The sequence below is a fragment of the Spea bombifrons genome, chromosome 2 (assembly GCF_027358695.1).
Source record: "Spea bombifrons isolate aSpeBom1 chromosome 2, aSpeBom1.2.pri, whole genome shotgun sequence".
NCBI classification, from domain to species: Eukaryota; Metazoa; Chordata; class Amphibia; order Anura; family Pelobatidae; genus Spea; species Spea bombifrons.
The window spans coordinates 55,560,097-55,575,858 of NC_071088.1; the positions used below are offsets into that span (position 1 = coordinate 55,560,097).

Genomic DNA, 15,762 nt, shown 5'->3' on the forward strand with positions numbered 1-15,762 from the left:
GCTCCGATGTACCTGTCTCCTGGGATTACATTTGTAAAGACTGCTGCTGTTCCTATAGTTGTGCCTTATACCTATTTCCACTGTGCCTTACACTGCTGTGACGTTGTGCACTGTTATGTTTTACTTTCAATAAACGGAGAATTGAAAAAAAAAAAATTCTGGGAGTGGGGTATCATCATATTGTCATCATATCATGGGATATTGTTTTAGAAAAATTAAACAGCAAAACAGAATTATGAGACATGGCACTAGAATCATGTGCAGGATGCTGCAGACTGGGAGTATGGAAGCTAAGCAGAGTAACAGCTGAAACATAGTGAGCAGGGGGAACAGAGCAAGGAACAAGGAATGGGAGACCAAGCTAGAAACATAGCCAGACAAGACACACATGGTACAGGACACAACAAAGAACAGGGAACAAGGCAAGGAACACAGGGGATGGAGCAAGGAGCCGAGATCCTCAGACGCTTCTCCTTTAAGCAAGGATGGGAACTCTTAGCTGGGACATGGGGAGAGACGAGAGGAACTGAGATCCTGATGATTCAGGGAATAGAGGACAAAGGCATATAAGAGATAGACAAACATGATTACAGGAACATGGGACATGACACCATGTTTTGTTTGCAGCGGGAGCCCATCTGGCTTAAGGTGTCAAGGGATAGGCTCTCGGCGGTAGCTTGCCAGGTAACCAAGGAGTTAATGCATTAGTATGAATATTGGTGGTCATAACTAGTGGGAGATATTTTGCAGGGAGTGGTGCTTGGAACCTCATGTCTGAGTTAGGGCACCTGGATATGTGCCTTCTCAAAATTGGTGTGTGGTATGGTACCTGGGTAGGCTAGGTTGGTGTTGATATATATATTTGTTTGTGTGATGGTAGTCATTGTCTCTGTTAACACGTCTATTTTAAGTTGTATGTCACAATGGAGGTGTGAAGGTGTAAAATAAAAATCATTTGGTGGTGGAGTTTTGATTACTTAGGTAACTGGCCTGTGAGTTGAAGCTACATCTGTAAAAATCCAGTTGGAAGGAAATGTGGACTGTTTACTTTTATATTTGCAGTGTTTTCTGGCTTTGTGTCACACATAAAGCAAAGAACAGATAAGAACATATTTTTTGTGAAACATCCAATTATGGGTGGTTACCATAGTAGTCTTGGCTGTATAAGTAGGAAGCTATTTTATTTCACTCCACACTGGCAGTGTTGGTGAAATCATTCACCATGAAGTGGCTGATTTTCATACTCATTTTGATTTGTTTCTCTGAAGGACTTGTGAGGTAAATTATTCATACGTTATATACATCAGTGTTGTCCAACATTCTTATGTATGTGTTTATTATTTTCTTCTTTCTGTGTTACTCCCATTCACTGAGTTGTTAATTGAAATGCCTGTGCTGTTGGTATATCAAAGAAACTGTGGCCTGCTTGCAGCCCTCAAGGACTGGAGTTGTGCGCCAATGGTATAAATAGTGTTTCAAACAATATCTAGGATGGGTGGATATTGTGAGAGATATTATTATACAGGTCTTCCATAGGTAAGCTCCAAAAATGTTTTTTTAAAACATATACCTAATTTAGCTATGGAAATAAATGTCATTATTGTGGCAGAATGGATGAAACATCATTCCAAGCACAAAAGTTATTAGTTACATAGTTACATAGCTACATAGTTTTATAGGCTGAAAAAAGACATGCGTCCATCAAGTTCAGCCTTTTTTATATCTGTTAATTTGTTGCTGTTGATCCAAAAGAAGGCAAAAAAAAACCCCGGGTTTTGCTCTTTCCAATTTTGCACTAACCAGGGAAAAAAATTCCTTCTTGACTCCAAAATGGCAGTCAGATTTCTCCTTGGATCAATAAGCTGTTTCCCCATAATTAAAGATTATATCCCTGAATATTATGTTTTTCCTGGTATCCATCCAGTTGCAGTTTAAACGTCTGTACAGACTCCGATAAAACTACCTCTGCAGGCAGAGAATTCCACATCCTTATTACCCTTACTGTAAAAAAAACCCTTTCCTCTGCTTTAGTCTAAATCTCCTTTCTTCCAGTCTGAACGCATGACCACGTGTCCTATGCATAGTCCTGTTTATGAACAGATTTCCACACAATGGTTTGTATTGGCCCAAGCACAGTATTGTGCTTAATGATACTGAAGTGATAAATGTGGAGCAATCACCATGGAAACAAACAGAATTTCATAGTTTATTGCAAATCATTTACACTTTGCACTAGAATTGTTTTTGATTAAGGCGATGAATGGAATTAATGATTGGTTGAATATTTTGGTATCCAGTGTACAAGACTTGAAACATTACTATAGACAACTAGTGTATATGCCTGTGATTAATATGATGTGTACTTTTCTTTCCTTCTTCTCTCGATGCCTCTTTTTTTCCTATCTCAATATTCATCTTTCCTCTTTATCTAACTATATCATCTTTATTTCTTCTATCTCTCCCTCTCTCTTATGTCTATCATTTTTCCTTCTGTCTATCCCTCTTTATTTCTCTCCCTTCCATTTTCTTTTTCTCCTTCGTTTCGTCTTTCTTTTCCCTCATTTTCTTTCTTTCTCTCTTCCCCTCTGCCTTTCTTTCGCCTCTCTTTCTCTTGCATCTTTCTTTCAAGCTATGGACTGTAGTGGCCTCTAGGGAAGGTTGGGTTAAGAGACCATTTTGTTTTGAGAGATTCCATTGTGTCTTTATGTCTATTAACTCTTGTTGGAATGTGTGTATGTTAGGCTCAAAGCCTGGTAGTATATATTCTATATATCAATCATTCAGATATAACATTTATTGAAATTTCTTAACTGAAACTAGTTGTTATATTTAAAATTGTTTTACCTTAAGGGACCTTGTTAGATTATAATGCTTACCAAAGAATGTAATGTGCATAGCAATATATATTAAAATATAGACCTAAGGGAATGTATAAATACCCAAAGTGGGACTGTGCCACTCCAGAAAGACATGTTTGATTTCTCCTTGTGCACACATGTAATAAAACTCACTCAGCTATATCATTGAATTGAGTTTTGACACTTTATTTCCTTCTTTCTATTTTTCTATCCTCTCTACACTCTCTCTGTTTCATTCACTTCCCCTTGTCCCTTTCGCTCCTCTCCTAACATACTATTTCCTCAATGTACTACCTATCACATTCCCTCATTTTATATCACCGGCACAGTAGTGGTTTTAAATGAAAGCACATGCCGTCATCCAAATAGTCCTCACTCATTTTCTGAGAGTTGACATCGCATTTAAGCCCCTGACACTATCTACATCACCACGTACTGAGTGTAGTGATGTCCGGATCATGAAGGAATCGTTCTATCGATCTGATTCTTTTCAGTGATCCGGATGAATCGGTTCAGTAGACTGAATGATTCATTTGTAACAGTTCAGTCTGGGAAGATCCATCATAATACTGGTTCCTCACATATTTATTGCTGTTACCATATCTGTTTTTCACTATTTCTACATTTCTCCATACATTGTTTGCCTACACCCCATTCCCTCTAGATTGTAAGCTTGCAAGCAGGGCCCTCTTTACGTAGCGTATCAGTTTGTCTTAGTCTGTAGATTCTAGTTTTGTCATACCACTTTAATATACATGTACTGCATAAAGTGCTGCATAATAAATAACAATAATAACATACAAATCAGTTGTCATCAAGGAAATGAAATGCTGTGCTGTACAGGGGCCAATCAGATTACAGCATTGGACCCTACCTTAAGCCCCTCCCAGCATGAATGAACATTCCTATGGTGACAAGGTTATCAAGGTATATGTCTAGGGACTTATTCATTAAACAGTTAATTGTAGATATATTGAGGTGAGATTTAACATTTTATCTCTCAAAATTAAATATCAATTAGTAAGGGCCATCCCTGGTAAGAACAGCCAAGATGAATCTGCATAATGTACAATGACATCTTGGAAGCTCAGTAATCTATGCACAAGAAAAACTAACTTGAACCTTCTGCCTGTCTCGAAGAGTCCCACTGAAAAGGTTCAAGTCCATTCGAGAAACAATGGCTGAGGAAGGAATCCTGGAGGAATTTATGAGGAGCTACATAAGGGAACCAGGCATTAAATACAATTGGAAAATTCACAATCGCTTAAGTGTTGCTTATGAGCCCCTGTACCTGGATGTGAGTACTGCACTGTAAAATGCAATATTTCCTTTGTTAGAGCTTGGTTACCAATACATATATTACAATGTCTATTTCAGACATATTACTTTGGTGAGATCAGTATTGGGACACCACCACAGAACTTCCTGGTTGCCTTCGATACTGGTTCTTCAAATCTTTGGGTCGCATCTACATACTGCCAGAGTCCAGCTTGCAGTAAGTAATGCTGTGTTCAGAAAAGACAATTTTTTCCTTGTACTCTGCATTTTTTATTTTCTATATAGATTTCTTAGCCTGTATAATGAAATCCATTTTTGTGTTAGGAAAGGGCCCACTATTTATGTAGAAACATACAATTTGACAGCAAGTAAGGGCTGTAACCTCATAAGGACCAAGCTGTATTTTATTTTTTGACCAAGGCTAATATCATTTAGTGTACCTACATAAGGTATAATAAGGTAAAACTTGAAAACAAAGCACCTTTTCTTAATTTTATTTAGAAAATCTATTAGTCATCTTCAAAAGCTAATGAAAAGCTTAACCCCTTGACAACAATTGATGGTCCGGGCACGTCACTCCAAAACATTCAGTTAGCGACAATTGATGTACCAGGAGCATCATGGCTTTAAACGGGTGTAGAAAGCGATCTACATTTGCTTTCTGCACCCAAACGATGTTGCTGTAATGCCTCGATGCAATCACTACCTATCTGCCCCCCCTACCGACGCCACTGATTCCAAGACAATGCATTCCATTGCAGGGCTGTCCCATGCAATCCGGGACATGTGGTAATCCTAGTTGACTCCCTTTAAGTAACTGTTTATATCATATCCCCCCTGTCACATCTTTCTTCCAGGCTATATATATGTTAAGATCCTCTAAGCTTTCCTGGTAAATTTTATCCTGTAATCCATGAACCATTTTAGTAGCCCTTCTCTGAACTTTCTCCAACGTATCTATATCCTTCTGGAGATATGGACTCCAGTATTGTACACAATACAACAATTGAGATCTCACCAGTGTTCTGCACAACGGCATTAGTACTTCCCTCTTTCTACTGCTAAACTCTCTCTGTATAGAACCAAGCATTTCCAATTTTCTGGCCCTACTCGTGTTAACAATGATTGGTGAAATAAATCTCTTTTGCTCTATTAGTAACTTGGGGTGTATCCCATCAGGCCCCACTGACTTATTTGTCTTTACTTTAGCTGAAGTAGAATCATCTCCTCGATAAACTTATATGCCTCAAATGACAATGCATTGTCCCGGATTGATGCTGCCCAGGACTTCAAGTTCCATTGCGGGACTGTTGTCACCCTACCTTACTATGAGCCATTTACAGAATGTCATAAGACCTTGGCTTTTTGGGAAAGTCTCATAGGAAAAAGGTGATGCAGTAATGCAGGTTAGCATTGACAAAATACGGGGTTTATTTTATTTAATACCAATTTATCTGCAGGCCTGAAGTCTGTCATTGTTATCAGTATGTGATATGTTAAGTGACTTCACCTGTTCGAACTTCACACCAAGCTGATTCTTGGTCCCATTACTTCATAGACGGTCATTTGTCAGAGTGTATGGCTGCATTTTTAAGACTAAGCCATTGTATTATTACCCCATAGCAGTATGATAAGGAGTCAGCCTTATAGATTGGACTAAGATAGTAGAACTAGAATACCTAATGTTTTTATATTTTGCAGGTGTCTGCAAAAATTGGAAACTGTTTAAAAAAAAGAAAATGGCAGGATATTTTGAAACATATTTTTACTTTTATACAAGTAACAAAAATATTGGTGGGGGTTCCCCTTTAAAATGCATCATTTTTGTAACCCATACATCATGTTTTCTTTCTAGCCAATCACGTGTTGTTTAATCCTAGTCAATCTTCTACCTACACTTCCAATAATCAGCAGTTTTCCATGTGGTATGGCAGTGGCAGCATGACTGGAGTTTTGGGATATGACACAGTGACAGTGAGTTGAAATGAATAATATTTTCACTTAATTCACTTAATTAAATTAGAGGCAGGTGACTGCCTAGGGTGACAGGCTATAGTAAACCATTTTTCTTGTGAAGTCATGTTTAATACAAAAGAGTTTAAGGAACAGATATTGGGGGCACCAAAAAAATAACAATATTGATGTATAAATAGAATATTAATAAATTGTTTAAATGCATAGTAATTCTAAATATAATAATGGGTATAATGATACCATTCTCTCAGTGTCCTAGGAGATCAACACAAATATTCCCTGTATGTATTTTTGCCCATTCATCCAGTACAGCGTTTGTGAGGTCAGATACTGATGTTGGATGAGAAGGCCTGCAATCTCCGTTTCAGTTCATACCAATGGTGTTGTTGAGGTCAGGGCTCTGGGCAGGCCAGTCAAGTTTTTCCACACCAAACTTATCCAACTATGTCTTTATAGACCTTGATTTGTGCACTGGAACACAGTCATCCTGGAATAGAAAAGTCAGAAGTAGGGCTGCAACTAACGATTATTTTAATAATCGATTAGTTGGCCGATTATTTTTTCAATTAATCGATTAATCGGATAAAAAAAATTAATGTAAATTTTTCATTTATTTAAAATAATTTACTAAACAAATGATGTTAAATACAAACAGCAGAATAAAAAAACTTTGATAATACATTTCTTGTCTTTATTGCCCAACCAGCCCCCCAATATATGCACATTTGAGCCCAGGCTTGCTACGCTGCCTCCCAGACATGCCACGCTGCCTCCCACATATACCACTCCACGCTGCCTAACACAGCACTCCACGCTGCCTCCCACATTTACCACACCACGCTACCTCCCACATCTGCCACTCCACGCTGCCTCCCACATATGCCACTCCACGCTGCCTCCCACATCTGCCACGCCACGCTGCCTCCCACATCTGCCACTCCACTCTACCCCCCACATGCCAGTGCCTGATATGCCTTATACCCCCTGAAACACCACTCCATCCTCCCCAGACATGCCACCCTGCCCTCCCCACATATGCCACTCCACGCTGCCTCCCACATCTGCCACGCCACGCTGCCTCCCACATCTGCCACTCCACTCTACCCCCCACATGCCAGTGCCTGATACGCCTTATACCCCCTGAAACACCACTCCATCCTCCCCAGACATGCCACCCTGCCCTCCCCACATATGCCACGCCATGCTGCCTCCCACATCTGCCACTCCACAATGCCTCCCACATATGCCACGCTGCCTCCCACATCTGCCACTCCACGCTGCCTCCCACATCTGCCACTCCACGCTGCCTCCCACATCTGCCACTGTGCCTGATACGCCTTATATCCCCTGATACCCCACTCCATCCTCCCCAGACATGCCACCCTGCCTCCCAGACATGCCACTTCTCTACCCCCAGATATGCCACTCTACCCCCAGATATGCCTTATACACCCTGATACACCACTCTGTCCTCCCCAGACATGCCACACTGCCCTCCCCACATATGCCTTATATACTGTATATGCCTTATACCCCCAGATATGTCACTTCACTGCCCCCAGGATTTAGATTCCCCTAAATTAACCCTAAACTCCCCATTAACCATAACTGCCCCTAAATTAACCCTTAACACCCCCTTAACCACAGCATCCCCTAAATTAACCCTAAAGACCCCATCAACCACAGAATCCCCTAAATTAACCCTAAACACACCATTAACCACAACTGCCTCAAATTAACCCCAAACACCCCATTAACCGCAGCTGCTCCTAAATTAACCCTAAACACCCTATTAACATAACTGCCCCTAAATTAACCCTAAACACCCAATTAACCATAACTGCCCCTAAATTAACCCCCACCTCCCCTAACTTTCAGTAGCCCAAATATATTTATATATATTACATACATATATATATGTATATATATATATATATATATATATATATATATATATATACACACACACACACATTATATATATATATATATATATACATATACTTACAGTTCGATGATTGTCACAGCCATGTGGTTCTGGCCTGCAGAAGGAAGGGGCGGGGCCAGTTGTCACAGTGATTACAGGGAGGGGGAGTAAGTAGGAGCTGCTGCTGTGAGACGGTGAGTCAGACTAAACGGATTATATAATGAGGGGGATTTTTCAGAGCGTTTGCTCTAAAAAAACCCTCATTTTATAATCGATAATAATCGATTCAACTAATCGATAATGAAATTCGTTGCCAACGAATTTCATTATCGATTATTATCGATTTTATCGATTAGTTGTTGCAGCCCTAGTCAGAAGCATAGCATTGTCCAAAATGTCTTGGTATGCTAAAGCATTAAGATTTCCCTTCACTGGAAATAAGGGGAATAGCACAACCGCTGAAAAACAGCCCTATATTGTTATCGCTCTCCCACCAAAGTTTACAGTTGGCATAGGCAGGTTACATTCTCCTAATCCGCCAAACCCAGACTCACGCATCAGACTGCCAAATAGAGAAGTGTGATTCGTCATTCCATGGAACACATTTCCACTGCTACCTAGTCCAGTGGCGGCATGCCTTACACCACTCGATCTGACGCTTGTACTTGTACGCTTTGTACACGGTGATGTGAGGCATGAATGCCGCTACTTGGCCATGGAAGCGCTTTCCATGAAGCTCCCACCACACAGTTAACACCAGTGGATATTTGGAACTCTTTAGCTGTACATCTGGGCTGTTCCTTCCAGAAGACATTAATGCCATTATATCTTGTAGGTACAAGGTTTGTCTATCCAGAATCAGGAGTTGGGTCTGAGTGTCACTGAGCCCAGCAGCTTCTTCTACTATTCCAAGTTTGATGGTATCTTTGGCATGGCCTATCAATCTCTGTCAGCAGAAGGAGCTACCACTGCAGTGCAAGGACTGATACAACAGAATCTTATCCCACAGGCAGTCTTCAGCTTCTACCTCACTGGGTGAGGAACAAGAGTGGCTTAATAAAAACACATGGCAATATTTTTTTGCTAATGCCACACTTAAGCAGAAAACAATCAGAAAAAACAAGATAAAGTTGTTTGAAATTAAGTTCACATCTCCACATGCTTTTGTTAGTGACATCACACATGACATTATCACTGGCATTGTTAGTTGATGTTGACAGTTAAATTGTGCGATATTATATTTAATTCTGGTGTGCCTGTATGCTGCAGAACATCCAGGGCATATATGACACAAGGATATCAGGGGCATTGTTTTGAATTTATGAGGATTATTATGATTAAAGCTAAAATTGCAGTGAAACTTTTTTTTCCCCATTGACTGGTGCATTGTTACTACTAGGAGGCTACTGTTTTAGGTTGTTGTACTCCCAATCTCTCTGATTTGACATCAATGGCACACTGTCAGTTCTCTGGATTGAACTGAAATGCTACTGAAAATTAGTGTTGCTGGATCTCTCATGTTGCCAGTGACGTCAGTGAAATCTGATTGATTATGTTATTTATGCTGTTACAAGGTTATTAAGGTTACAGGCTTTGATGGAGTCATTTGTGATGTAATCTCTATGTCATTGATTATGTCATATCAAGGACACAGGGGAGTGGACTTAATTTTGAAGATCTTTATCTTTAATTTACTGGTTTTTTTCCAAGTGAGAAATTAAGTTTGGCATTAACAAAACACTTTGCCATTTAATTTCCTTTGTTTTGTTAATGAAAATATTTTTTTAATACAAAAATAAACAATAAATTTAAACTTAATACATTCAGCGATAATAATTTGCCATCTAATGCATTTCATTGACAAGAAGAACCATGTAATAGATTACTGCATGTGTCACTGTATAATGATGTACTTTAACCCCTTAAGGAAAATAGGGGTTATTACTCGTAGTATATTGTGGGACAATGGCTCTTTTACTGTTTTTCAGTGTTACTGTTTAGCTGTGATTTTCTCCTTTCTCATTTCGTGCTCCCACACATATTATATATATTTTTTTCAGGACAAACAGGGGTTTCTTTAGATACCATTAATTGTATCATATCATCTAATTTACTATTAAAAAAATGATAAAATATGGGGATTTTTTGTTAAAAAATTACTTTTTCTCACTTTTTAAACAAAACACTTTTACTCATCTGTAAAAACGAATGAAAAAACCTGCTAAATAGATTCTACTATTTTTCCTGAGTTTAGAAATACCCAATGTTTTTATGTTTTTATGTTTATTTGCTTTTTTCTGCACATTATGGGGCAATAAGTACAGGTAGCGTTTTGCTATTTCAAAACCTTTTTTCCAAATCTGGTAATTCTTCCCCCCATGTGCCATTTCGGGTATCTTTGAAGCCGGCCAATGCAATTTACCCCATCAAATCATATATTTTTAAGAACTAGACACCCCAAGGTATTTGAAATGCTGGTATTTTAACCCTTTCCATGCACACAGGTATGAATTTATCACTCCTGGTATATGTCCGTGTCAAACAACACCCCAATATGTGTTCAGTAACATCTCCTGAGCGCAGTGATACCCCCCATGCATGGGTTTGTAGGGTTATTTGGGAGGTAAAAGGCCGCCTTTGTGAGGTGTGTATTTTTATGCCATTTAGACACCTGATCCTACTGCCCCCATGTCCCATAATTGGGACATCTTTGAACCCGGCCAAATCAATTTACCCCATCCACTCATGCATTTTTTAATACGAGACACCCTATGGGCATTTGTAATGCCAATATTTTAACTCTTTCCATGCTGGAATTTTTGTAAAGGTAACGAATTTTTAGGACTTGCTTATTAAATTTTCCGGCGATGCAGCTATTTAACGGCAGCCCGTACATGTAAGGGCATTGTCGTTATCTCGTCGCACGGCAACCCCGTACATGTACGTGGATTGTCATTAAGGGGTTAAAGTGTTTGAAAATGGCCTTGTAGCCCTTCCCAGATTAATGAGCAGCAACAATTGCTTCTCTAAAATCATTGCTGAAGTCTTAACTCTTTGGATGCTAAAGATTAGCAAACGTATACAAGTTCTGCTTTTAAGGAGGGGATCACACTAGCTGATGGTCAATTAATCAAGGGCATTTGATTAGCAGCACCTGAGTGCTTAATTTGTATGGAAGCAGTAAGGGTTTTTCACACATGGCTTTGTGGATTTTTGTTCATCTGAGGTTGTGTTTACCTAATGTTTCCACCTGCTAAGGAACATATGATTGTATGCCCTGATGTGTAAAACTAGAGAATTCAAGGTGGGTGTACTTTCTTTTTCACACAACTGTATACTAGACAATGAGTCATTCTTAATACATATACTGTACAGATGAAAACAAGGGGTATTTAACACATTAGATAATTATAACAAATATAGCTAAAAGAATATACAAATAACATCAACGGAACAAGAATATAATAGCAAAAACATTTCAACATGTTTACATTTACATGTGTTATGTTTTTATTATATTCATGTTCTGTATATATTATAATACAGTATATATTAAAATACTCTCTGATCAAAATTAAATTATTTATTTTGGTTTATGAATGGTTTATGTTTTATCCTATTGACCTCCTGTGCAATGGTTTGCAACATTCATTCAAAAACCCACTTGTTAGTTATTTCACTACCTGGGAGTGGTTCACCTATATTTGCTTATTAATATCCTTAGTAATTGATCTACCTCATTATTATACTGTTTAAACCTGCATCTTTACTACTGTGTGGACATGCATTGCCCATGTGTGTCTTACTGCTGTTACATTTCCACACACATATCCATGCATTTATTTACAAATACTCATACTTGGGAACTATCCGGGTTTGACCTGGAGATTGCCAGATGAGCGCTGCTCCTCCGGTTCTCCGGGTCAGCCCTGGCTGCAGTGCCGGAGATGTTTCAGTGTGACAAGTTGACAACCAGATATCAACTACTACAGATTTACATATTTTCATTCTTATCTTTCCAGCCAATCTGGAGAAGTGATTCTTGGGGGAGTGGATAGCAGCCTCTATTCTGGACAGATATACTGGACTCCAGTGACTGAAGAGATTTACTGGCAAATTGCTATTGAAGAGTGAGTCCCACTTTTGAATCTCAATACTGTGTCAAAACTCCAGACCATCTCTCATTAACTCAGCAGTCACTGAATGGCATCATACTAATTTAAGTTAACTGTGCGATGCCAGATGCATCTATCTTGGTTTTCAAGTAAAATACAGTTTATTACTTTTCTTTGTATTGATTGTCTTTAATTAGATATCTGAACACTTGGTCAGCATCTGGTAAATTTGCATTGTTGTCATGAATGTGTCTTTAGTAACATTAAAAAAAAAAATAGTGCTTTAGAAATTCAGCTCAAAATATTGATGATTTGCCAACAGATACATTACAAATTTGCCTTAGTTAAGTCTTGGTTTTCATCTACCAGGTTTTATGTTAACGGACAGGCAAGTGGCTGGTGCAGTCAGGGTTGCCAGGGAATTGTGGACACTGGAACTCCTTTACTCACTATTCCAGAACAGTATTTAGGAACTATATTGCAATACATTGGTGCTCAGCAAATGGAGAACGGAAACGTAAGTTTATTTTGTGTTCAAAACTGTAACGGGAACCAGGTGGGACTTTCCTGGCCCTCGCTTCCATCTTCATCACACTCTAATCCACTACAAATGAGTAGCCACTCTGGTCCTCAAAATAAAATTAACAAATCACCAGAGTAACACAACAGAGAATCAGATGCAGAAGGACACTTCTTGGGAGTGGGCATTGTTTATATAGCCACTTTACCAGGGGAGAGGAAAATGACTTTTCTAGTAAACAGGAAAGTGTTAAAATAATCTAACACATAACACAATGTTAAGGGATTACACAGACAACATGACAAACCTCATCCTAGAGACAACAATGGCAAATACAAAACAGAGGTGAAGGGATTAGAGAAATAACACTTCAACATACAGTCATGCGAAAAAGAAATTTTTGATTTGAATTCTATGGTTTTACATAGGAGGACATAATAACAATCAGGTCTAACACATGATATAGTACACAGTGTCATGATTTATTCAACTAAGATGAAGCCATATGTGAAAAACGAAGTACACCTTATGATTCAATAGCTTGTAGAACCACCTTTAGCAACAATAACTTGGAAGTAATCATTTTCTGTATGGCTTTATCAGTCTCTCACATCGTTGTTAAAGAATGTTATCCCACTTCTCTTTACAATGTTGCTTCAGTTCATTGAGGGTTACCACCACAGTATTTCAATCAGGTTGAGCTCTGGACTTTGACTGGTCCATTGCAACATCTTGATTTTTTTCCAGCCATTATGTTGTAGGTTCGGCCAAGCTTTAGCCATGGAACAGATTGCCTCACATTTGACTCTAAAATACTTTGGTATACAGAAGAGTTTATGGTTGACTCAATGACTAGAAGGTTCTCAGGTCCTGTGGCTGCAAAACAAGCCAAAATCAACCATTGTGCTTGACAGCACAAAACTTGGCGCTGTGCATTATGACCAAACATCTCCACCTTGGTCGCGTCTCTCCAAAGGACACTGTTCCAGAAGTCTTGTGGTTTTCTTCAGATGCAACTTTGCAAACCTAAGCTGTGTTGCCATGTTCTTTTTAGAGAGAAGAGGGGCTTTCTCCTGGCAACCTTTCCAAACAAATCATACGTGTTCAGTCTTTTTCTAATTGTACTGTACATGTACGGGCTTTGTCGTTAAGGGGTTAACTGTATAACCTATTGAGGTCTAGAACCATTTATTAAGGACAAAACTAAGCTGCAATAGTTATTTGTTTAAATTACATTTTAATTATATATCACCAGCAGCTTACATAGTGTTAAAACATTGTGTTACATTCCTTTGTATCTAGCTTTAGTGATAAATGAATTACGTGCAACGCCTAATTCCTCACTTGTGATGTTTACTTGGCTTCCTCTATATCTTATTGATTTCTATTTCATTCATAAGTATGCAGTCAACTGCAACAATGTACAGAACCTGCCATCTATCAGCTTCATCATCAGTGGAACCCAGTTTTCCATTCCACCCTCTGGATACATACTACAGGTAATGGCATATTATTACATCTCTCTATCTCTCTCTAGAAAAATAGAATGATGGCAAATAAGAACCATTCAGCACATCAAGTCTGCTAATTTTTCTTGGTGTAGAGACTCTTTAATCAGTCCTTGGTCTTTTCTTAGATTCGGAAAAGCTTTATTTTATTCTGTGCATGGTTAAATTCCCTCAATTTATTAGCCTCTACAACTTCTGATAGGAATCTTCACCATTTATCTACCATGCTCTCAGTAAAGTCAAACTTCCTTACATTTTAATCCTAATAGATTTCATATAAACATTTGTAATAAAGCAGTGTCCTATGAATTCTGTAAGACAACTGTACACAAAAATGATGTTCACAGATGTCACAGTTTGGCATTGCCTATTAACCTTTCATATCTCTCTTGTAGATAAATGGATATTGTGTTGTTGGGTTTGAGTCTACCTACCTACCTTCCCGAAATGGGCAGCCACTTTGGATTTTGGGAGATGTATTCTTACGTCACTACTACTCTGTGTATGACTTTGAAAACAACCAAGTTGGCTTTGCTGCTATGGCATAATTTATGTCATAGTATTGTTAATTGCATTCCATCAGAAAAAGAGACCCAATTTTTTATGTCACAACATATTTTCCTTTGTTGGTCCAATAAAGTTTATCATATTTAACATAGGACTCAATCTTCTTTTGAAGAAGTAGGATGTTGTACAATTTCTTATTGAGATTTAAGTGCATGCCAAAACAATAAGCTTTCCTGTAACATGGTATAATAATGGTAAGAAATAGGCTTTTATTTTGCCAAAAAAACCCAGAAAACTGCATAACTGGAACAACACACTCTTTTTTTTTTTTTGTTATGTATAAAGTATGTCACAAAACATCATCCTACAGGACCCATGACCTTCATGTATGTCATGGTCATTTTGCACCAGCAGACCTGAATTCCTGCTAGTACATGGGAGACTAGGCTGTCAAATGAAAACCTGATGTTTCCAGTTGTCATATTCACTCTACTTGACACTGTTGCACAGTGTATTTTAATGCCCAATAATTCATAGGGTGTTTTTAACCCCTTAAGGACAATGGGCGGTCCCCTAAACCCATTGAAAACAATGCATTTTGAGCCCGTACATGTACGGGCTTTGTCATTAAGGGGTTAAGTTATAGCTGGACCGGATGTGGCTGCAATTATAGCAACTCTTAACCGGCCAGCACAGCCCTGTTTGTCCAGACAGCAGCCTCACTACAGGGGGATAACACAGGCGGGGAAACCCATTGTATCACTTAATCCCTTGTCTGTGTACTCCCTAAACTGATGGGATTTTGGGTTGGGTTCTATGTGTATTGAGGATGTCTGTTAAAGGAATGTTGATAGAATTAAGGCTCTAAATAAGTTCTGTGTGTTTGTAATAAAAGTGGATCTTGTTTTACTACAGATGGTGGTCTGACTGATCCGTGGATAGCAGTAGCTATCCCTATGAGGGTACTGACTGGTGATTCCTCAGCCCTCAAACAGGGGTACCCAGCCTTGGGTACGGTGACCCTGTAACAGCGTCACCGGGGAATCACCGCCATGTGAGATCTCCTGTTACAATA

The 15,762-nt window shown here is 38.8% G+C and overlaps 1 protein-coding gene across 2 annotated transcripts; it reads left to right on the plus strand.

The window, feature by feature from the left end:
- The first annotated feature begins 1,222 nt into the window (after positions 1 to 1,222).
- On the plus strand, positions 1,223 to 14,728 carry LOC128472430 (gastricsin-like). 2 transcript variants are annotated; one of them, XM_053454273.1, is made up of 10 exons: positions 1,223 to 1,278; positions 3,999 to 4,155; positions 4,236 to 4,353; positions 5,992 to 6,110; positions 8,873 to 9,072; positions 11,334 to 11,345; positions 12,060 to 12,167; positions 12,522 to 12,669; positions 14,073 to 14,171; positions 14,576 to 14,728. In XM_053454273.1, the coding sequence occupies exons 1-10, from the start codon at positions 1,223 to 1,225 to the stop codon at positions 14,726 to 14,728; spliced, it is 1,170 nt and encodes a 389-aa protein (XP_053310248.1). The 2 variants fall into 2 exon arrangements, with proteins under 2 accessions (XP_053310248.1, XP_053310247.1); XM_053454272.1 differs by lacking the exon at positions 11,334 to 11,345.
- The last annotated feature ends 1,034 nt before the right edge of the window (positions 14,729 to 15,762 follow it).

What these genes read in the sequence shown, in the direction of transcription:
- LOC128472430 (XM_053454273.1), top strand. Translation starts at nt 1,223, where the DNA reads ATGAAGTGGCTGATTTTCATACTCATTTTGATTTGTTTCTCTGAAGGA. An exon ending in CTGCCAGAGTCCAGCTTGCA is followed by an intron (nt 4,354 to 5,991) that starts GTAAGTAATGCT and finishes TTTTCTTTCTAG; the next exon opens with CCAATCACGTGTTGTTTAAT. An exon ending in AGCAAATGGAGAACGGAAAC is followed by an intron (nt 12,670 to 14,072) that starts GTAAGTTTATTT and finishes TTCATTCATAAG; the next exon opens with TATGCAGTCAACTGCAACAA.